The sequence below is a fragment of the Canis lupus genome, chromosome 15 (assembly GCF_011100685.1).
Source record: "Canis lupus familiaris isolate Mischka breed German Shepherd chromosome 15, alternate assembly UU_Cfam_GSD_1.0, whole genome shotgun sequence".
NCBI classification, from domain to species: domain Eukaryota; kingdom Metazoa; phylum Chordata; class Mammalia; order Carnivora; family Canidae; genus Canis; species Canis lupus.
In genome coordinates this window covers 44001184-44025527 of record NC_049236.1, presented here as the reverse complement: position 1 = coordinate 44025527, position 24344 = coordinate 44001184, and the positions used below count along the sequence as shown (strand labels likewise).

The window sequence follows — 24344 nt, the reverse complement described above, 5'->3', positions numbered from 1 at the left end:
TACATGACTCAACATACCAACCATATGACTTAGCAGTAGTGCTCTTTGGTATTTACTTAAAGGAGTTGAAAAGTTATAGCCACATAAAATCCTGCACATGGATAGTTATAGAGCTTTATTAATTATTGCAAAAACTTGGAGGCAACCAGGATGTCCTTCAGTAAGTGAACAGATTAATAAATGTGGTACATCCAGAAGGGAATGTTTATTCAGTGCAAAAAAGAAATGATCTGTCAAGCTATGAAAAGACATGGAGGAGGAGACTTCAATGTATCTTACTAAATGAAAGAAACTAATCTGACTGAAAAGGCTGTTTGTATAATTCCAACTATGTGGAATTATTTGTATAATTTCAACTATGTGACATTTTGCAAAAGGCAAAACTATGGAGACAACAGGAAGATTAGGGGTTGCTAGAAGTTGGAGTGGTGGAAGGGATGAAAGGGCAGAGCACAGAGGATTTTTAGGGCAGTGAAAATACTCTTTATGACACCATAATCATAGACACGTGTCATTCTACATTTGTCCAAACCCACAGACTGTGCAACACCAAGAGGGAACTGTAATGTTGATATAAAAGAGGTTTTGCATTTGGTGGTGGGAGGCAAGAGATGTATGAGAAATCTTTGTACCTTCCTCTCAGTTTTACTGTGTATCAAACTGCTCTAAAAATTCTTTTTCTTAGTATTTTAAATATAAATATATATATATAAATATATATATATATCTTCACTAAGATTACATTCTTGCTGCAAAGCAAATGAGATTTCATAATGATGAGTACCCCAGTATTTTTTTCCAGTATTTTTTTCTGTAGGAAAACATCTCCAGTTTTATAATAGAAATCAATAAAATCATGATAACAAACTTACAGCCAATTGCTACTAAAATGCAACTTCAGTATATTATATATCTGTTTTATCTCTATTTCGAAAGCAACTTTGAAAATACAGATTCTAATTCTGTAGAATGTTTAATGTTATTTTACCATAATTAAATTAAATTAATTAATTTATTTATTTTGTTTTTTTTAAGATTTTATTTATTTTTTCACAAGACACACACACACATACTCACACACACAGAGGCAGAGACACAGGCAGAGGAAGATGCAGGTTCCATGTAGGGAGCCTGATGTGGGACTCGATCCTGGGACTCCAGGATCATGCCCTGGGCTGAAGGCAGGTGGTAAACCACTGAGCTACCCAGGGATCCCCTAATTTATTTTATTTTAAGGATTTTTATTTATTTATTTGACAGAGTAAGAGAGAGTACAAGCAGGGGGAGTGGCAGGCAGAGGGAGAGGAAGGACCAGGCTCCCCACTGAGCAGGAAGCCCAAAATGGGACTCCATCCTCAGACCCCGGGATCATGACCTGAGCCACCCAGGTGCCCCTTTTACTCAATTTTAAAAGAAGAATCCCTGTGAACATAATCTTATATTCTTTAATTTAACTGAATTTCAGTTTTGTATAAGTTAATCTAAGTATTCATATTCAGTAAATTCCTCTGAAGTTGAGGAAAAGTTACTCTGATTATTTAGTAGTAGAGTGTTTAGAGTGTGTTTTTGCTTTTTCTCTTATTTAATTGTAGTGAATCTAGCCAATCAATATATATTGTTCCCATAGTGTATCTTTTTTTATAAAGCCATATACAATAATAACTGTGGCCTTTGGCTTACTCCTCTAATTGCAGTTTCTTTGAGATTCATGAGAAAAATGAACAGCCCTCTTAAAAAATAATGCATCTGTTTTCATTATCCACTAAGTATTATACTCAGATATAATTGCTAAAGCATCAGAACTTAATTTGAAAGCTCTATTTTCCTATGTTTTATGAATTACAGTTAAGAGGTGTTAACACACAGAACTTGCGTAAGCAGTGACTGTATTACCAGTAGTCTTAAAAGCTTATTCTTAGATCTTCAGGCTGTTCTTCCAGGAGTTGAATTTCCTATTTTCTTTCCTTTCTCTCTCTTTTTTATTTATTTGGGAACTGCTTGGAAGGCATGCATGTGCTTTAGCTATTACAAATATTATATTTTGGCTAAATTATTTTGTAAAATTGCTTTTATAGAAGTTCTCTCTAGTGGTATTCCATAGGCCTACATTGAGACACAGAGGAAATTGTAAAATTTATTATTGTAATTCTGTTAGGAATATTGTTGAGGATGTAGTCCACTATATCACAAAGTGGCATTTTAGTACAGATCCAGAGGAAAAATTTCATTCAGATCTGAATTCAGGAAAGAGCATTTTGTTTGTATTTTAATAAACACACACACACACACACACACACACACACACACACACACATACACACAGGTTCCTTTGCTCAAGACCTTTCAGCTTAGGGACTTTGGTAGATACGAAAAACCTATTGCTGTGAAGGAGCAGTGGTTGGGGGCAGAAGTATGGCAACTCTGTTAGTCACTAATAGATGGTATTAGCAGTTGCTTCTGTAGTTAAAAATTTGCACGTGATTAAATGGACTTAATGATAGCTCTTTGGAAACAAATCTGTTTATAAGTAGAAGAACCTCTGTACTATGTTAGAACCAATAATGGTACTCACTTTGCTTTGCCAGGAACTGTGGAGCCGAATTTGTGACATACTTAATAATTGTGTATATATTTTTGTGCACTAATCTTATCTTCTGCCATTTGTTTAGTAATTTCATGGAATAGTTCTTTTTCTTTTTAGTTTTCATTTAAATTCCAGTTAGGGGTGCCTGGATGGCTCAGTCAGTTAAGCATCTTTTCTGCCTTTGACCCAGGTCGTGATCCCAGGATCCTGGGATGGAGTTCCATGTTGGGCTCCCAGCTCAACGGGGAGCTTGCTTCTCCCTCTCCTCCCTGCCTGTGCTCTCTGTTGCTATCTCTGTCTCTCTCTCTCAAATAAATAAATAAAATCTTTTTTAAAAATGCATTCCAATTAACATATAGCATTATATTAGTTTCAGGTATACAATGTAGTGATACCATACTTCATACAGTACCTGGTGCTCATCACAACAAGTGCCTTCCTTAGTCCCCATCACCTATTTAGCCCATGCCCCCATCCTCCCTCCTCTGTTTTCTATAGTTAAGAGTCTGTTTCTTTGCCCCTCTTTCTTTTTGTTTTTTCCTTTTGCTCATTTGTTTTGTTTCTTAAATTACACGTATGAGTGAAATCATGGTATTTGTCTTTTTCTGATAGACTGATTTCATTTAGCATAATACTGTCTAGCTTCATCCATGGTAATTACAAATAGCAAAATTTCATTCTTTTTTATGGCTAATATTCTATTGTGTGTGTGGTATATTCTATATACCACATTGTTTTTATCCATTCATCAGTCGGTGGACACTTGGGCTTGTTTCCATAATTTGGCCTTTGTAGATAATGCTGCTATAAAATATCAGAGTGCATGTATACCTTTGAATTAGTATTTTTGTATTCCTTGGAGAAATGTCTAATAGTGTGATTGCTGGATCATAGGGTAGTTCTATTTTTAACCTTTTTTTTCCTTCTGTCAAATAATACCGTTTTTCATTTTTTTTTGTTTTTATATAAATTTCAGTTAGTTAACATACTGTGTGATATTAGTTTCAGGAGTACATTTTAGTGATTCAGCACTTCCATACAACACCTGGTGCTCATCCCATATTTTTAACTTTTTGAGGAACCTCCATACTGTTTTCCAGAGTGGCTGTACCAATTTGCATTCTCACCAACAGTACAAGAAGGTTCCCCTCTCTCCACATCCTCGCCAACACCTGTTGTTTCTTGCATTGCTGATTTTAGTATAGCATATTTCTTATCAGCTACCACAAGTCTTTGATGGCTTCTACCAGCACAGGGATAGTATCTGTCTTGATGAAACCTCATGCCTAAATAGTTAGCACATGTGTGTTCAGTTATATTTGTGCAATTTTTTTTTTTGTCTATGCAGTGGCCCTTGAATTTACTTTAAAGATAGTGGAGGAGCATTTGTTTTAGCTTTACTTTAGAGAAAGGTCCAAAGCAGATTACTTTTTAAACTGAATCTATCCTAGCAACCCCACTGTCTGGTATAAGCATGTGATCTTAGAGATAATGATTCAAGGGAATGTAATTTACTAGAGAGAATCCAGGAGAGTCATAACTTACCTCTTATCATGGCCCAAATGTGATGAGCCTCAGGTTAAGTATGATAAGGAAGGTGCTTCAGGGAATGAAAACAAACTTAGGAATGGAAAGAAATCTCTGTCTTCACACATCTAAGTATTTTAGGTAGCTGCTTCACATTTAAGAGAATGAAAGGATAAAAAATGAAAATTATTCTCAGTTTGTAAAATCTAGTTGTTAAGTCTTCATTTTATCTGTTTAAATATTTTACTATTTCTCTGAGGAAAATTAGTGAAAGGCACTGAGAGGTTTTCCATGCTTTAAGATACTTATTTTGTATGACGAGTTGCCTTGTGTTGAGAGAGAATTGTCTAAGGCAGAAATGGAATTAAAATTTGAAAATTTTCTATTGACTATAATCAGGATTATCAGTGGCATGGAATCATCATGACTCACTGAACTCCATTTAACCTGAATTTGTAGTCCTCTGAAACTTGCTGCTATTCCCCCAGAGTCCTGTTGTACTCAACATTGAACTCAGAGTTCTCTTAACCTTGGCTTACAGGGGCAGAAACCCAGTCTGTTTCATAATCTGCAATCTGGGTTTTAAATAATGTATTCAAAATGGGACAGAAGGAAGAGAGCTAAGCCAGAGGAAGGAACATGTTTCTCGATTGTCTTTGCCACATGCTGCTTTAATCACAGGTTTTATAGTCAGATCAGAGTTGCAGTCTTGGTACTATTACTTCTTTATTTTGTGATATAGGGCAGTTTCTCTGTTCTTTCTGAGCCTTTGTTTACTTTAAAAAATGATAATCATAATACCTGTTTTGTTTGGGTGGTTGTGTAGATGAAATGAGATTAAGCTGTGTAAAAACATCTGTAATGTACCAAACATAGGTTTCTCAGTCAATATAAATTTATATCTTTCCATATGTCTTTTTTCTTTAGTTTTGTAATGCCTGATTGCTTTATCTCTACTCTTTCATGACTGCAGAAGGTTGGAAAGTGGTAGATAAGGGTGTTCTCTTTAATAAGGAATGTTCTAGTAATAGAGAGTAGAGAGGTTATCTCGGATTCAGTTCCTTACTGCCAGATCTAAGTGTGAAGGTTTTTATTTTTAATTAATGTTGATATTTTGCATTTTAATATCAATTGTTTGGCATAGCTTATATCCCATACAAATTTTCTATTTTTTGTTTTTTATTCTAATGAAATTTCCCTTGGCAGTGGATTTAAATATTACAGATTCAATTCTTTGAAACTGCAGCATCTGTGACATTAGTATAATGTGGCTTTTAAAAGGGAATACTTAATTTAGCAATTTTAATTTTTCTGATATGATCCAGTTAATAGCATACGATCTGTTGGATCACATAGTGATCCATTGTGTCAATATATTAGATCTTTCTTTACTAATTAAGGCGTTAGTTTACTAACTTGGATACATCTTTTGATTTTGTATTCTGTTACTGAAATTTTTTGTGCTTATGGAATTTATTTTTGATTCCTTTAGAATGTAAGGAAAGCTGACAATATTGATGATTCCGAATTCTACTTCTCAGCCCTCCTACTTTCTTTGCAGAATATATTTTTCTAAACCAACACAATATTGATAGTAAAAAGCATATAGAGTAGGGGGATAAATGGACATTTAAAAAAATGTCATTTATACACATCTGAACTGTCATTATTTTTAGTAAAGCCAGTATTTTCATAAAAGCTCTGTTTATCCTAATTGCTACAAATACTTTTACAGATATTTCCACTAAGCAGTGAATGAAGCGCTGAGAGTCACTCTAGCCACTCTGAAGGCTCCCATTGCAGGGAAGCTGGGAGTAATTGAGTTTTGGGAATGCACACAGGCTTGCTCCTGTTAATAGGCATTTGCAGTTAGGGCAGTTTGCCCTAATGATTGAACAAATTGTTTGAAATTGATAAAGCAAAAACAGAGGTAATCACAATAGGCTTACTAGATCAGATAGTTTTTAAAAACAGTACTATAGGAAAAAGTTATTCCACTTAATTTAAAAATCTTTCTTTGCAAAGAAATTTGATACCTTGATAACTGTAGGATTAAGGCAGCTTTTTACTTCCCTGTAGCCTGGCATAACAATACTTTTGGTTTAGAAATCAGGATTATTAGGTATGACAGTTTGGATTACTTTGTGTGTGTGTGTATGTGAGCAGGTAGTTGTACAGGCCTGTGTGTGGAAGATCACATGTACATTCATATATGTGAGAGTGCTTTTGGGTTGACAGTGATATGAAAAAAATGAATGTTGTTTTACTCTTAATAAAACTTTAGTGTTGATACGACTGTGTGGATATTAAAATGCCCTTATTCATTCATTCATTCATTCATCTCTTGCTAGTTGTTGCAGAGTAATAATTGGATATCATTCTTCTGTACAGTGATTTTGAAGCTTTGGCAGTATAAGTGACCCTGGGAGGTGACTGGGTATTATCTCATGGTTTTTAGGCTGAGTAATGTTGAAAGACACAGTTTGGCAAACTATTCAGATCTGGGTTTACATCTCTTATTTTTGCCACTTATTAGCTGTGTGAAACTTGGGAACATATTTAACTCCTCTGAAACCTTAGGTTCCTCATACATAGAATAGGGTTAATAGTGCCTTTTTCATTGGATTCCTAAGATGATTAAGATCAAGTTTGCGTATTGCCTGTCACATAAGGAAACACATAGTGCAAACTCTCCTTCCTTTTGTGTTTTTAAAAATTAAATAATACTTGACAACTTAAAGACTTTTGAATATTTGAAGTACAATACAAACTAATTTCCACCTAACTTCTGGGAGACCAGTAGTACTTTTTGCACTTTGGGGAAAGCTTGATAAGAGCACTGGGTATCGCACATTAAAGGATTCTCCTATTCTTTATTTACTTGTATAAACCATAAGCAAATGTAGGTGTGATAGCTGATGGGTTATGAACAGTCCCACTTGAATAATCCACCAAGTTATCAGGCAGAAAGACCAAGAAGAGTTCACAGGACTAACTGACCTTGTCAGTATAACAGGAACACTTACAAATAAAATTCTCTTTGCCAACAACATTGCAAATGAAAACCCCACAAGAAACTGTTATGTCCTGTAACTGTCCTGGAATGCTATGTATGATTCAGTTACCAGACTGTGGCTGGAGGTGGATCATGGTGGGCAGGAATTGGAGGGAGGGAAATGTAAAGGATAGGAGGGAGAATTTCAGAGGGAAATAAATCAGGCAAAATGTTAGAGGACACACACAGTTTTAAAAATTTTAGCCATCTTGAATCTCTACCAAGTAGTGTCATTGAATCTCTCTAAAAATAGTGTCTTAAGTTTTTAAAAAAATTTTCACCCTTCCTGATATGTAGATCAATCCCTTTTGTACAGATTTGATAGTCATTATTGCAGTGGGCTTTTTTCTGAAAGGTAAGAACACCTCTTTGACAAAGCACAGTGCTGTTATGAGGATGAAGTGTGTTTGTCATCCTGCAGTCTTGCTTCGTTTATGTTTTACCAATATAAGACAAGTATTGTCAGGGCACCATTATATCCTTGACTCTAAAATGGGTTTTCGTTTTTGTTTGTTTGTTTTTTGGTATAGGTTTGGATTTGTGCCAGAGTGGGGGAAGGGAGGAACGTTAGGTGACTTAGAATGACACTCATTCTGTGACAAATTTTGACAGTTTGTTTCTCTTGTTTTTGATAATGATGAAAATCATGTATTTTGATAAAGAATCCTCAAAGCAGTAGATCAATTTTTCTAAAAGCAAATGTTTTCAAATGCTCTAAGAAACTTAGTGAACCAATGTCAAGACTTGGTCTTTTAAGGAAAAATAAAAAGAACGTTAGGACAAAATGCATTTTAGGTAAATAGGTCCCCAGAATAAGCAATGAGAAATTGTGCAGCAGATAACAGCTTTCATGGTAATACTGTATAGGGTGATAATATTCCCGTTGAATTTTCTTTTTTGAAAAGGCATCGTTTACGTTGTAAGGAAAAGACAGTCAGATTGTTAAATGGACTTCAAAAATAGTAATAAAAAAAGATTTATAGTGGAAAGAATTGATGGTATATTTCACCTAGAGTAAGAAACAATGTGTAATAAGGGATTTTGTGGTTTCACAGCTCAGTGCATGTGTTTGAAAGCTGTTCTCTCAGCAACGTGGGTGGCAGGTTATGCTACCATATAATGTATTGTAGTTGGCTCTCCACACTTGTCAGGGTTAGTGTTCAACCATTCGGAAAATTTTCCCATTGTTCTATCATGTGAACCAAGACTAGTGTTGAATTCCCAATAACTTACAGAAAAAAGGTTTAATTAGAAAGTTTGAAATTTGATTACATCTTTTTGTTTCAATACAGTACTATATGTTTTAGTATTTTATCTTTGGCTGCAGTTACTTTTCAGTGAAAAAGATACCAAAATCAAAACTTCATCTTTTTCTTTTTTTAAATAGGTTTTACAGAAATTTGTATACTGAATCTTGCTCTTTTTTCTGTATTAACACTCTATTTCCATCTTAAGCATTTTGCTTTAGATGGACCATGGCTCTTGGCAGCTAGTGCATTTTTAGCAAATAATACTGTTTCTAGTAAGAGTTGCAGAGAGAGAGAAAAAAAAACTTAGTGTGAGGTCCTTGTAAACTGAACCTTTGGAACATTACTTTATTTCTTTTATCCCCCTTTTGTGCTTCTTCTCTATTTGTGTAATGGTTATAAATTATATCCTTTGAAAAGAAGAATTAAAAACATTTTGTTTTGTTATTTTTGTAGTTGATTTTTTTCTTTACCTGTTATTTTAAAGATACACAGAGAAATAAGCAATTATAGTATTGAAATTCCATTGTGCCAGCACCTCCAGAGCATAATCCAAAAAAAACAGAAAACCGCCTGCTGGGTTGTCTGCAGTATGCTTGTGTGAACATCAGTGTCTGCTGTTCACACATCATTTTTTTTTTACCAAAAGTTCCTCTTGGAATAAAGACTCTGTGTTTTCTGAGTGTAGTGAAACATTTGTTGGTCCTTATATTTTAAATTTGTGAGGATTTCTGTTTATAGAAGAAATAAAGATGTATATTACATGATTGTCACTGGCACATCAAGAAATAGAGAAAAGCTTTGTATGTCTGTGTACAACAAAATAATGAAAAGCTTTAAGTGAAATAACTATTGAAGGTGAGAAGTAATGAGCTTTTGATATAACGAAGGATTAATTTAAATATTGACTTTTGCCTTTTAAAATCTATTTTATTTATAAAGTTGAAGTGTATCTTGGCTAGATGAATATGAAAATATCGTAAATTTGTTCTGTATTCCACTTGAAATTCAGATACTTAAATATGGTGGCTTTTTGACAATATTAGTAAATTTTTTCAAATAACCCTGCATAATTACTCTAATCAAGAAATGTATTAGAAAGTACATTTATGGATCCTTAGATTGATTTTTTTCATATCTAATCATATTCACTCATTTTTATTCTTATGCAGCTGGGTATCAGACAGAGAGCAAACTTGGAAAATGTGGTCCAGTGTATTCACAGTTTCTGCCTTTCATTCAGATTCATGAAACATCGAAAAGAAGAAGCATTTACCAGATAATAGGGAACTTCAGGCTTAAATTTGGTTAAATGGAAGTCAATGTCCACAATATCCCATAAGGTTTCTTTGAATCATTCAACATCATTTGTTTTTTCTTTGAAACTTTCTGTGTAGAGGTTAATAAGAGTAAATATACACACATCTTTGCTGATCCTGGGTTTTTACCCATTTCAGCTATTTTTCATCAAGAGATAATTTCAGGTTTGTTTGCCTCTGAATTCCATTCTGAATTTCTTGACCAATTAAAATGTACATTTACATTTCATAATAATTGCATTAAACTTTAAATTATCATTTCTTCTGATTATTGGGATGAGATTACTGACTACCTGGGACCAGTTAGTACATTTAGTCACTAAGTCCAGTAGACCATGATGCTACTAATCTCTCAAATGTTCTACCCAATTTGTTTATCAGTTGTCTTAACCTTGTCAGTCCTGTCGATGGAAGAGATTGTCATCTATACAAGATGTATCTCACATATGCTTCCTGGAAAGGGAAGTAAAAACACCAAGTCCTTAACATACTATTTTTCTAAGGGCCTAAGACTCCTGAGTCTCCTGATTGCCACGAAGCCTAATTGCTCACAAGGCAACCTGGCACACTGCCATTTCCCCACTGAGCTGTTTGTTGGTGCTTGTGAATAGAACAAAAATGTCTTTGCTTTTTTTACTCAGTTGCCACTGATTGCAGTTTTAGGAAACAAGTTAACATTTTTCTTAAAATTATAGTAATTCTTATCAAGATGAAGTCAAACCTCATAGTGTCTAAGCAATAAGTTGTATAGTTAGTTCAAGAGCTTTTAAAATCTGTATAAAATAAAATTATTTCATACTCCAAAATACTCATTTTGTATAATTCCACCTGAACTATTCTAGACAGCTGTTCTAGATTTGGATAAACACTTTTGAAAATAGATTATGAGGTGAATTTTTTGAGGGTTTTTTTTTTTTTGGATACTTTTATTTATAAACAAAATCTGTTATGTATGTGAATTATGGGACCAAGGGAAATCACAGGTCTGGCAAACAGTGTATGTGTATGGGCGAACTACTTCAGCTGTTTTGAAACCGGTTATTGAAAATACTACAGATGTTTGCATTTTAATTTTTAATATAACTGGAGGTGTGTCATGGGTTTTGACCTCTGCCCAGACCTGTAACAAGAATTTCATTTGTTCCTGTTGTCATGCTTTACTTCCAGGTACCATAACTAACAGGAAACAATGAGTATTGTGGGACTTTCATAGAGCTGCAGGACTTTTATTTTCTCCCCAAATTCCCTTCAGAGTTCCACATCTCTTTGAAGCATATATATAGTATAGCTTTTTGAATTGTCAATATTTATTCACTTGTACTCAGAATATATTCTTATTTTATTTTTATTCCAGACAGATGTATTTTTTTTAAAGATTTTTTATTTATTTGAGAGAGAGGGCAAGCGCACAAGTGAGCACTAGCAGAGGGAAGAAACAGAAGGAGAGGGAGAAGCAGACTCCCCGCTAAGCAGGCAGTCTGATGCAGGGCTCCATCCCAGGACCCTGGGATCATGACCTGAGCCAAAGGCAGATGCTTAACTGACTGAGCCACCCTGGCGCCCCTTCACAGACATTTTAAGACTCCTTTATTACTTTGATGTTCACAGTTTTGGCAGCAAAATTACTTTCAAATCTTGGCTTCATCCTTCATCAGCTAGGTGACACTCAGCAAACTATATAACCTCTCAGTGGACTTCAGGTTCCTCAGCTATAAATTAGGGATGTGGTGTTTGGATGATTAAAACAAATGTATGTTAAGTGCCTAACACATGGTAGCTCAATAAATGGTAGTTAAAAAGCACAAAGCCTTGAAAACTGGTAATGTTTTTATAGGTTGTAAAAGCATCCACTACTATGCTTTTCCATTTTATCTTTTGAAATTGGGTTTAACTACACATATCTATTGGGTATATACATTTATGTCTTTGAGTTGATAAAGATTCAAGATCATAGGCTTTCAAGTCATCTGCTGGGTGTTGAGTTCCTGCTCTGCCACTCAACTGTGAACCTTGGAAATTAGCTTTCTTTTTGCTGAAGATTTCTTATATCTAAAATGATGATGAAGATAGTGTACATCATAGGGCTGTTGCAAGGCTGGAATAAATCAGTAATGTAAAACTCTTAATGCCTGGCAAAGAGTAAGTGATCCAAATATGTTAGTTGGATCCAGCAAAAGAAAAATCATAAAGCAGTAAAACTTGGAGTCAGCCCTAGTTAATTAGTATCTCTTTCATCTGCTCCTAAAGACATTGTATTACCTTTCTTTCCAGTCTCTGCAGAGCTCCACATCTCCTTATGTTTAGGATTATATGTAGCAGTTAGAATTCTGCTTTTTATTCATTCTTGTCATAGAATTGTGATATCCTTATAGTAAAAATTTTAGATGTCTCTTAATCAAAAATAGCTGTTGAGTTTGTCACCTGCTTCTTATAGGTCTTGCCCTAGTTAGCTTTTTAACAGTCCTTTTGAAGGCAGCTTGATTGTGAAAAGACCTTTTAAAGGATTCATTGCTTTATTGAATGTTCTTTTTAAAAAGTATTTGCATCTCCATGTATCCTTCTTCTTCAAATGTATTTTGTACATAAGCAGTTATTTTCTTAGTGGTTAAATGATTGATACAAAAGCATTTTATAGTGATTCTTTGGAATCTCAAACTCCTGATTCTCCCATTGTTTTCCAGTGTTTTATGACCCAGTGGTAGGTCATCAAAGAGCCTGTTGCCTTAGATATATTACTGACGTGTGTGTGAATGCTATTTCTAACCTTTCCTTGCTTCAGGTATTTACTATTAAGATTTATGGTGCTAGAATGACAGTGTACTTTTTAATTTACTTAAAAATTACTCGTGCATGTGAAAAGTCCCAATTTGTATATATTTGCATGAGTTTTTGACAGATTTGCAGTACAATTTCTGTTTCATTTTTGTTCTGGGATAAAAGATAATTTACCATCTAAATGAAATATACATTCAAATGTTCTAAAGCTCATTTAACAGCATATTATAGTTCACTTCGACTATCAAGGACTAGTGAATTTATCAAGCTAAACTTTATGGCATGAGAAGTTCTACAAATGTACACTGGAGTTTTAGTTGTTTACTTTGTGCTTTCTTGTCCCCAGAGTTTATAAAATAGTTATACAGTTTATATGTGTATATAACCCATTTAAGGTAAGAAATAGAACTTTATGAGCATCCCAGAAGCTGGGGGTATACCCTCTTTTCTTCCCTACCACAATCTTTTCTCTACTCTTTAGAAGTAACCACTATCCTAACTTTTTATGGTAATTTCTTAGCTTTCTTTATAGTTTTACCACCTGTGTATGCATTCCTAAGCAATTAGTGCCTTTTTTTGACCTCTAAGCGGCTTAGACTTGGTATTGTCAGATTTTGCCTTCTCTTTTTTTGTTTCTGCCAACTTGATAAGTTTTAGTCTTTAATTTTCAATTATACTAACTTTGATTTTTTTAAGCTTACCTTTTAAAGTTTAATTTTTCAGCTTAAGTGTATTTTTACTAGAGTGAAACATGTACATAGGTTAAAAGTCTAGAAGGACTGTGATAGCATTTATAGCAGTAGCACACCTATCTCCCTATCGCACATTCCTATCCCACTTCTTAGGAGCAATCCTTTTCCTTTAGCCTTTTCTCTTGTATTTGCTTTCATATTTCTAAATACTATATGTACACAGATTTCTGTAATGGATATGTGCAACTCTAGATGTATGGGTACCTATCTATATTTAAAGACATGATCTAATGTCTTAACTGAAGCATTGGGATTTAGTCATATAATCCCATTTCTTCTCTCTCTCTCACAGACTCCCCTTCTCTTCATCTTCCTAGTGTGACTTTTCATGGTATTTGTTGAAATTTGCACATTTTCATTATTATGACCACATAAGTGTTGTTCATGCTTGGTTCATGTCATGTCCTATTCTTAAATTTCCTTTTTAGGTATAGTTTTATTTTTATGGAATTACTGGTTGCCTCATTTTTTTCCTTAATGTTTAAAATGTTATCAGTTATCAATATATCCCTAAATTCTCTTACAGAACAGACCTATAAAACACCTTTTGAAAGTTACGTGGACTTTTTCAGTTCCACCTGTTTTTCTTGAAGATATCCCTTCTGGACCTCCAGCTCAGCCAGCATTGTCAGCGTGTCAGTAGAAGTTCAGTTAGAGAAGCAGAGCATATGTATGTGTGTGCATGCAGCATATACACACGTGTATGTACGTATATGCGTGTATGGAAATGATGGGTGGTGGTCTGTAATGGGGGTTTGATATAGAGATTTTATGTTACACAAATAGGAAGTGATTAAATTCTAAGGCTGTTGCTTTCATGTCTGATGCTGGAGCTTGAAATTCAGAGAGCAGGAAGTCAAAAGTGAACACAAATATAAAGTGGTGGAAAGCAAAGATAAGCTGGAACCCATGAGCACAAACTAGATGAAGTGGAATCCACATCAGTTCTCACTGCTTCCAACCTTGTGATGTGAGCGTTCTGCAGAAGCTGATGCCCTTCATCATGGAGTAAACACAACTGTCCCAGGAGTCAGAACTGCAGGAGGAAGGTAGAGCAGTTGCATGCCTGACTGCTGCCCCATGACAGCAAGCCAAACCAGCAGATAGTGATACCATGTGTGATCTACAGAAGCACCTACCTCAATTTGAGTGTAAAACCCAAAATATGACTGCTGCTTCACTTTGGCTTTCCAAATAGTGCATGAAAATATCTCTTGTGTCTCATGTAACCAGAAATGTGTGAGGAAGAGAATCCTGGGAAATGTAGTTTAGGCTAGCTACAGTGGCACATTACAAAGCCATCACAGATGGCCATGAGAATGTTCTTTTCAGATCTCTGACTATGGGGAATAACTGACTGATGGCCCCAGCTGCTGCTTTCTGAAATCCATCACTGCGTTTCTGCTGAGGCCATGCCTCCCACAGTCTGTCTCTAGCCAGTGACTGAGACACCAGGGGTATGAAAGCAGCTCATTCCTGGGGACTCTGGAGTCCTCTGACAGGCTGCCAATGGCTCACGGAGTCCCTGATGGCCTTGCTGAATTTTCCCTAGAACTGCCTTGTAGTCAAACATGTGTCCACCCAACCTTCCAACCTTCTTTCCTTCCCTGGGGGTTAGACCTGCATTGTTGTCTGATGGCTCTTCTAGCCTTCCTCCCCATGTTCTCTCACAGATGTTCTGCCTAATAAATTTCTGGTATTTCTAATTTCTAATTGCTATGCATGCCGTGGTGTCTATTTCTCAGAGGACCCAGTCTGAAAGCTATTTTCTTAAGATGTCCCTTCAACATCATCCTGGGAATTTCCTTCACCTTCTCTTTTGGTAGGTCCCTTGTTTCCTGGATCCCAGGTCTTCATCTTTTTGATTTACTTCCTTTTTTGGTAGAATGCATCCTCCAAATGGGAGGTAAAATTGTTGAAACCTTGCATGACTGAAAAGTTTGTTTTAATCTCACCCTCGAGGGATGATTTGGCTGGGTATGGAATTCTAGTTTGAAAATAATTTTTCATCAGACTTTTAAGCACATTCTCCATTGCCTCATAGTTTTCAGTGTAAAAGTTCAGAAATACAACACCACTTTTGATTCCTGATGCTTTGCATGTGAGTAGTTGTTCTCTGTAGGAGCTTTTTTAATCTCCTTACCCTTGATATTCAGAAATTTCGTGCTATGTCATGCTTGTGTGTGTGTGTGTGTGTGTGTGTGTGTTTCCTTCATTGTGCTGGATGCTCTGTGGAGCCCATCGAGGAAGCACCTGTCCTCCTTCTGGGAGGTGCTCTTATGTTCTTTCATATTTTTCCTCTCTGTTTTCTCTGTTCTTTATGAGTTCACATTTGTTAGCTATGACACCTCCTGCATTGAGCCACTGATTCTCTATATCTTCTGTTTTCCTTGTCTTCCAAGCAGATCATTAAAATTTTTAAAAATATTTGCTCCCATATGTATAATCATAGATATCCATGACAGTATACATCCAGGATAATTGACCCATTTTAAATGATATATAATTAATATCTGTCATCTCTTATCTTTAGAATATTTTCAGAGCCAGCTCCTGTACGATGTAAATTTGTTTTTGTATTATTGCAGGTTATATGGCTAAAATATAGATGAGAGGCCATTCAGAATATGGCTGAAGAGGTAAGCAGGGACCAGATCACGCAGGGCCTGATCAACTGTGTTAAGGATTGTGAATTTATTCTTACTGAAATAACCTAATGAAATATTTTTCAACTTTACATTTTTATCAGATGACTCTGCTGCTAACCCAAGCATAGACTGGAAGAAGACAAGTGACTATGGCAAGACTAGTTAAGAGGCCATTAATAATAATTCTGGGTAGCAGAAAGTGTTGATTACCTATGCAGCATTCCTCCATCTTTCTTCCCTGCCAACAGAGACGACTTTCCTCCATAAAAATAGAAAATACCTGATTCTCTATTTCCAACTTCCCTTTCAGTTACCACTTAGACATGGTGATTCAGACGTGGCCAATGGGAAATCTGATAGCTTCTGGAAAATATTTTCCTTCATAATTAAAAGAAGAAAAAGCCTTTTTGGACATTGTTGTATGAGAGCATGACTTGCTGCTGCTGCAGACATCACACACACACAGCGCATGATAGAGCAGAAAGTTCTGGGTCTTTTTTTTTTTTTTTTTTAGCTTTTAATTGTTATATTGAAACAGTAGAGTTCAAATATCATAAGTGAAAAAGCTCATTGAATTTATAGAAACTGAACACACCTATATAACCACCAACCAAATAAAAGTCCAGAAACCCTCTATGTTTCCTTATGCTCCTTCAAGGCTAATAATCATTATTCTGACTTGTAACCGCATAGATTACTTTCATCTGGGTTTTAAAATCCTTTTTTGTGTGTGTTTATTTTGTGATGTTTTACTTTATAAAGATGGAATCATATTGTGCCTATATATTTTTTTTGAAGTAAGCTCTGCCTAATGTGGGGCTTGAACTCATGATCCTGAGATCAAGAGTGGCATGCTCTTCAGACCAAGCCTGCCAGGTACCCCGTGCCTATACTTTTTTGTGTCTCGTTTCTTTTACCCAACACATCTGTGAGAGTCGTCTATATAGTTGGGTAGTTGTAGATTGTACATTCTCATTGGCTGTAGAATATTTCATTTTGTGACTTCATTCCAATTGATCCATTTGACTATTAGTGTGTATTTGGATAGTCTGGCTATTATAACTAATGTTCATGTGAGCATTTGAGTGTACACTGTTAAACATCTGTATGCATTTCTGTTGGGTATATACTTCTTTGATTTGTAGTGGTTATATATATATATTCATAGGAGAACTCATAATTCAGTGGTTTTATATATATATATATATATATATATATATATACACACACACATATATGCATATATATGTCTCTCTGTATAGATATATTTATATTTATATATTCAAGATAGATGTCCCTTGCTAGATATAGGCATAATACTTCCCAGTCTGTAGTTTGTTTTTTACACTTGCTTAATTGTGTTTTTTAATGAACAAAAGTTCTTAATTTTAAGATAGCTGATCAATAGTTTTTGATTAGTGCTTTTTGTGTCCTGTTTGTTTATTTATTTATTTATTTATTTAAAGATTTTATTTATTCATGAGAGAGAGAGAGAGGCAGAGAGGCAGAGACATACGCAGAGGGAGAAGCAGGCTCCATGCAGGGAGCCTGATGTGAAACTCAATTCTGGGACTCCAGGAACACACCCTGGGCCAAAGGCAGGCGCTAAACCCCTGAACCACCCAGGTGTCTCTTGTGTCCTGTTTAAGAAAATTTTATCTACTTCAAGGTTACAAACATGTTTTATTTTCTTTTGGAAGCTTCTGACCTTTTATCTTTGAGATTTAGATTGAAATCCATCTGGAACTCATTTTTGTTTATGGTGAGAAATGTAGGTGTCAAGATTATTATGGGTTATTTCCCCATCAAATGGAAGCCCAAATTATCTAGCATCATTATTTGAAGAAACCATCTTTCCTTTGCTGTACCAGAGTGTCATCTCTGACAGTAATCAAATGACTGTAAATGTGTGGGTCTGTTTCTGAAGTCTCTTAGCTGTTCCATTGGTCTATTACTCTATCTTTGCACTAATTCTAGGCTCTTTTAGTTATAACTTTATATATTGACCTTGTATCTAGTGACCTGGTTAAATTTTCTTATTAATCTAATAGTTTATAGAATCTTTTGGATTTCTAGATATGCAGTCATATAATTTACAAATAACGTTATTTTTTTCTTCCCTTACCATCCTTTTTTATCCTGTCTCTTCCCTCTTACTCCTCTCTCTATTTCCTTCCATTTTCCTTGCAGTATTTCCCTGCTTGACACCTCTAGTACAGTGTTAAATCGAAGTGGTGATGATCTTGTTTTGCTTAGAATCTCATTGGGGAAGTTTCCAAGATTTCACCATTGTATATAAATGCTGTAGGTAATTTGTTTGAAAGATGCTATTTTTCATATTAAGGAAATCCTATTTACCGAGAGTTTTAAAATTATAAATGATTATTGAATTTTTCAGATGCCTTTTTTTTTTTTTTGCATTTAACAAGTTGATTGTATGATTTTTCTCCCTTCTTCTATTAGTGAAGTCAATTCCACTAATTTTCAAATGACAATCTAACCTGTATACCTATTTGGCTGTGATACATTTTCCTTTTTATATATTGCTTTATATAATTTATTGCTAATATTTTGCTCTAAATTTATTTGTTATCATGAGAAAAATTGGTCTGTAATTTTTCTTTCTTATGTCCTTACCAAGTTTTGGAACTAAAGTTATGATACCTTCATAAAAACACTTATAAGTGTTCCTTCTTTTTCTATTCCCAAAGCATTTGTGCAAAATTGATATAATTTCTTCTTTGAATATTTGGAAGAATTGACTGGCAAAATTCTGGACTGGAGTTTTGTGATAGATTTTAAATTATGAGATGGTTTCCTTAATAGATAGTTCTATTCATATTTTGTTTCTTCGTTTTTAGCTCTGATAATTTTTTTTGAAGAATATGTTCATTTTGTCTTTTCATATGTATAACTTGTTAAATCAGTCTGATGAATTCTTAGTTGCAGATACTTTATTTTCAGCTCTATCATTTCCGTTTAAAGAGGACATTCCAATTCTCAGATGAAATTCTTTCTCTTTTCATTTATTTTCTTCATCTTGGCCTCTTATTTCTTAGCCATGTTAATAGTAGTAATTTTTTATTGATTGCTAGACATTGGGGGCAGGGGGAGTTTTTTTTTCAGCTCCACTAGCTGTGTGTGGATTTGTTTTAAGCATTTGCAATGTGACTAATCTTAAGATGTGCTGTAAGTGAAAAATGCTGGATTTTTTTTGTATAACAAAAAAGAATGTAAAATATTTCATTAACAACCTTTTATATTGATCACATGTTGAAGTGTTATATACTAAATATACATATATATATTTATATATATGAAGTGTTATATACTAAATATATATATATTACATATATATATATACTAAATATAGAATTAATTTGACCTGTTTCTTTTTACTTTTTACAAATGTGGTTATTAGAAAATTTTAAATTATGTACACGGGTCACATTTGTGGCCCACACTCTTATTCTACTGGACAGTACTGCTCTTAATATATTCTTTCTCTAGAGAGTTTAGTTTTTCCTGGGCTAGACAGATAGATTGAATAGCTTTACTCCTCTCTAAGTTGGGTTGAGGCTTTGATGCAATTTGGGTAAGGTTCTGTCTACCTCTGTTCTTTAATACTCCTATATCATAAAAAAAAAAAAAATACTCCTATATCATAGCTACTCAAGGTTGCTCAAGGCTTTCATCTAGGGGCCTGATGTATTTACTGGGTTCCTTCTCCTTGGCATGTTCTAGACTGTAGTATTTGTTTCTTCACCCCTGAGAGATTACCAGAAATTCTGCTCTGCTCTCAGTGACCACTTGCTTATCCCTTTAGCCTCCCATTTCAGACAGTTTCACAATGTGGCAAATGTTTTGAGGGGAAAATAGGATGTGTGCTTGAAGCTCTTGAAGTCTCTAGTTTTGTCTTTTCTGAAAAATTACTAGTAATAGTTCTGCATGTCTCTCTGACTTCAAGAAGCAGCTCTCTGCCTGGACAAAACCACAGTTCTCAGCATCTTGCCTCATCTTAGACTCTAGACCCTGCCCATGGTGGAAGTGGGTACAGAAAGACCTTCTCCCCAGGATCCTGGGCTCCTCTAGTCTTCTTTGCTTCAGTAGCTCTGATAACTCTAAAATAATGATTGTATGATTATAATTATTTTCAGCAGAAACATTGGTTTGCTACCAACCACCATTCTCCTTGGTGAGAAGATACTTTTAAAAGTATCTTCTTTACGTAAAAGAGATACTTTTAGAGTCCAGACCTTTCTCATGTAGCTTCTATGGCGGAATCTTTCTGTCTTGCCTTTCCTTCCATAAGATCCTTGCTGGTCCCTTTAGGAGTTGCCTCTTAAAAAGGAGGTATAAAATTTTGAGTCATCAGCATATAGCCACTTGAGGTATCTGAAGTCATGCGTCTGGATATGATGATATAGGACAATTGTGTAGATTAAATTCTGTGTTGTGAGACTAGCTATAGGACAGGACTATGAGGAATATAACACTTAAGCAACAAACAAGGAATCTCCAGAAAGATGAGGAGGAAGAAAAGAAAGAAAGAAAAGGAAAGGAAAGGGAAAGGGAAAGGGAGAAGAGGAATATCTGAAGAAGGTGAAATCAGAGGCCATGAGAAGAGAATATTTCAACAAAGAGGTTACATCAAGTTATGTTAGAAAGGATAAGAAATTTCAAACTGAAAAGTGTCCCATGGATTGAGCAATGATGACACTTATTATATTACAACATTCTTATGAGGAAAGCTTATAAATTATACAGGAGTAAAATTATCCTACTTTTATTTTTGATCTACTATACTACATATTTTTATCTATTGTCATTTCTTGATTATTCATTAGATAAGACTTTTAGCTTTTCTTTTTATTTTTTTAATTTTTATTTATTTATTCATGAGAGACACAGACACAGGCAGTGGGAGAAGCAGGCTCCACACAGCCCGACGTGGGACTTGATCCCAGGACTCCAGGATCACACCCTCGGCCAAAGGCGGCGCTAAGCCGCTGAGCCACCCTGGCCTCACCCTAGCTTTTCTTTAGAACTAAAACATAAACCAAAACTAAAACATAATTTTAGTATGTATATATGCATGTATTCATATTTACTGGTTTCTTTTAATGATAATTAAGTCTGGTTAACTTGGTTTCTCAAGTTTTTTTGTTGTCCAAAACTATTTAGCAGTTTCTTCTTAACATTTCTTTGCCGTTTTGGGTGTTTGATGAAATTATTATTTTAAATGACATTAATTTCAAATTTATTCAGAACTGCTCATGTGGATTAGTAGAATACTAGTTCTTTTCTCTTTGTTATACTTCTTTAAAAAATAAAACAAAACCAGGGCACTTTTAGATCAGTTAAGCAATATAATCTTAACTCTGTAGGAACTCTTTCTGTAGTAAATTTGTCTGTGTAGAAATTTTTTCTGACTTACCACCCAAAATGAATGTCTTGACAATCCGTAGCAAGGTGACTGGTTTTGACCTCAAAGTCACCTTGTTACGTAGCTGCCTTCTTCACTGGGGCAAAAGAGCTTGCTTTCCATACTGAGCTTTTTTCGAGTTGGATTCTCTTTTGTTAAGTTGCTTTTGTGGTATTCTTAAGTAAGAATAGCACATTTGGAACTTCTGAAGTTTCTTTTGGATCATATTAGACTTTTTTTTTGTCTACAAGTAGGTCATCATTGCTGTTAACTGATTCTGTTCCTTCATAAGTGGAAGGATGGTTAAAATTCCAGGATGTGCTCCTTTGTGTGTTGACAGTTCTCTTTGAGATTTTATAGAATTTTATCAAGTCATAGCTATGGCTTATGAAGGAGGAAAAGATAGTGAGAGTGAAGAGTAGAGGACAGCTTTCTTGAAACAGCTATCAAGCAGTTATTTCTTATTTCATTGATTTTCCAGGGATATGTGTTTAGCAATAACAAAGGACTTATAAACAACTTTGTATTTAATACTGCACAGGATTTTTATTGATAAATGTTGCTTGTTTTTTTTTTAATGTAAGCTTTGTTTATGGTGGATTTAATCAGTGTATCCTTGGAGGGGTACATCTGCTCATAAATAAATCATAGCCAGAGTAGAGGTAATGACTCAGGCTGGTGATTAGAAGTAGAAGATCCCAGAGCCAGGCTGAGAGATACCTTGATAGAGAAACTAATGGATTGTATTTATATACAGTTTTTACCATTGTAGGCTTTGCACCATAGGAGCTGATATCAAGGAAGGAATATTAAGGAAAGGTGGTGGCTCCTGTTCAGAAGTGACTCAGTAGACTTTGGGCTGTCAGTAGTGCTGATGTGGTCCATTACATGGCTTCTCCTGCCACTAGATGGAATACCTACTATGTAGGTTGCCTCTAAAACACATATTTTAGAACTAATTAAACAAGATCATGGTCAAATAATGAAATGAGGGCAGTCTGGGTGGCTCAGCGGTTTAGCGCCGCCTTCAGCCCAGGGCGTGATCCTGGAGACCTGGAATCAAGTCCCACGTCAGGCTCCCTGCATGGAGCCTGCTTCACCCTCTGCCTGTGTCTCTGCCTCTCTCTCTCTCTCTCTCTCTCTCTCTTTCTCTCTCTTTCTCTCTGTCTCTCATGAATAAATAAAATCTTTTTAAAAAAATAATGAAATGTGTGGTTTTTTTTTTTAAATATTTATATTTGTGGGGCACCTTGTGGCTCAGTTGGTTAATTGTCTGCCTTCTGCTCAGGTCATGATCTCAGGGTCCTGGGATCAAGCTCCACATCAGGCTCCTTGCTCAGCGGGCAGTCTGCTTCTCTCTCTCTCCCTCTACCACTTCCCCGGCTTGTGCTCTCTTGCTCTCTCCCTGTCAAGTAAATACATAAAATCTTTTTTTTTTTTTTTTTTTTTTTACTTATTTATTCATGACAGAGAGAAAGAGAGGCAGAGACACAGAGACACGGGCAGAAGGAGAAGCAGGCTCCATGCAAGGAGCCCGATGTGGGACTCAGTCCTGCGACTCTGGGATAATGCCTTGAGCCAAAGGCAGACACTAAACCGCTGGGCCTCCCAGTTGTCCCATAAATACATAAAATCTTTAAAAAATATATTTCATGTATTTATTAGAGACCAAGAGAGCATGCACTGCAGTAGGGAGGAGAGCAAAGGGGGAGGAAGAGGGGCAAGCAGACCCTACACTGAGCACAGAGCCTGACAAGTCCTCGGATCATGACCTGAGCTGAAACCAAGAGTTGGACATTTAACTGACAGAGCTACCCAGGCTCCCCAAAATGAAATGTTGAAGAAATATCTATTTCAAATCAACACTAGGAATTGTCTCAGTTTGTTATATCTGTTTGAGTTAGTTATAAACACTTGTAAAAACCCTAGATATTTTTTAACATGGAATTTTCACTAGTCTTCTATAAATTTTTCAATATTCATTATTCATCTGATGCCCTTATGTATTAGTTTTCTGTTTCTGTGTAACATATTACTACAAATTTAGTAGGTTAAAACAACACATATCTCACTTTCTGTGAGTCAGGAGTCTAGGCATATCTAAGCTACATCCTCTGCCTGCAATCTTACAAGGTTATAATCTTATCATAGGCTTGACTTGGGAAGGATCTCTTTCCAAGTTCACTCAGGTAGATGTATCTTTAAGCACATGATTTCAAATATTTAACTTACTTTAATAAGTCTTAACTTTATTAATCTTTTAAGTTTATCTCTTTGCCAAGTTTCCATTTATTTTCTCTGTAATTTAGAACATTCTTTTAACATTCTTTGATAAACCATGTTATGTATTTTGTGTACAAAACTGTGTTTAAACTACAATATTACATAAAGACTTAAAACTTTAAATATAAATACATATTGTGGTCAGGATCATTAGATAAAATCATTAGATAAAATCCAGAATTCAGTAACAAACTGTATCAAGAACTGTTCTGAGAGGAATTGATCTGGCAAGTTGAGGGTCCCTGGTAACTTTGGCCAGATTGGTCAAAGATAGGTTTCAGTGATAGGAATAAAATTCAGATTGCAGTGGGATAAAAATAACAAGTAAAAAAATTTATTTTAAAAAATTTTAAGGAGTTTTGCTGTTAAAGGCAACAGAGGATTGGGTCAGTAGGTGGAGGAGAATATAGGATTAAGAAAGGGTTTTATTTTAAATTTTTAAAACAACAAATATTGTGGCATATTTGAATGCTGATGACAGTGCTTCAGTTAAGAGAAGATTATTTGGAGAGAGAATGTTTATTAGGGATCAGGGTCTTTGGGTTGGGAAAGTCTTTGCAAAGGGATCTGTTGGCAAATGGAAGAACTGGCTTCAGAAAAATTCAGGAGCAGTTATTTTACTGTACAACAGCTGATGGAAAGATGGTATTTTTTCTGATTATCTCTGCTTTTTTAATAGACAGTTTTTTAATTGTCAATTAAACGGATTTTTTGTTTTTTTTTAATTTA

At 35.1% G+C, this 24344-nt stretch overlaps 1 protein-coding gene across 7 annotated transcripts in view; it reads left to right on the top strand.

Annotated features, from left to right (window-relative positions):
• ANAPC10 (anaphase promoting complex subunit 10) overlaps positions 1–24344 on the top strand; it is an 88035-nt gene that overhangs the window by 49288 nt on the left and 14403 nt on the right. The window contains exon 5 of one of the 7 annotated variants that reach the window (XM_038558900.1): positions 9586–10133. The exons of the other annotated variants lie outside the window; for them this stretch is intronic. Within the exon in view, the coding sequence (XP_038414828.1) occupies positions 9586–9696 (111 nt within the window). The 3' untranslated portion in view covers positions 9697–10133. Of the gene's footprint in view, positions 1–9585; positions 10134–24344 lie in introns of those variants that run through there. 7 annotated transcript variants of the gene reach the window in all.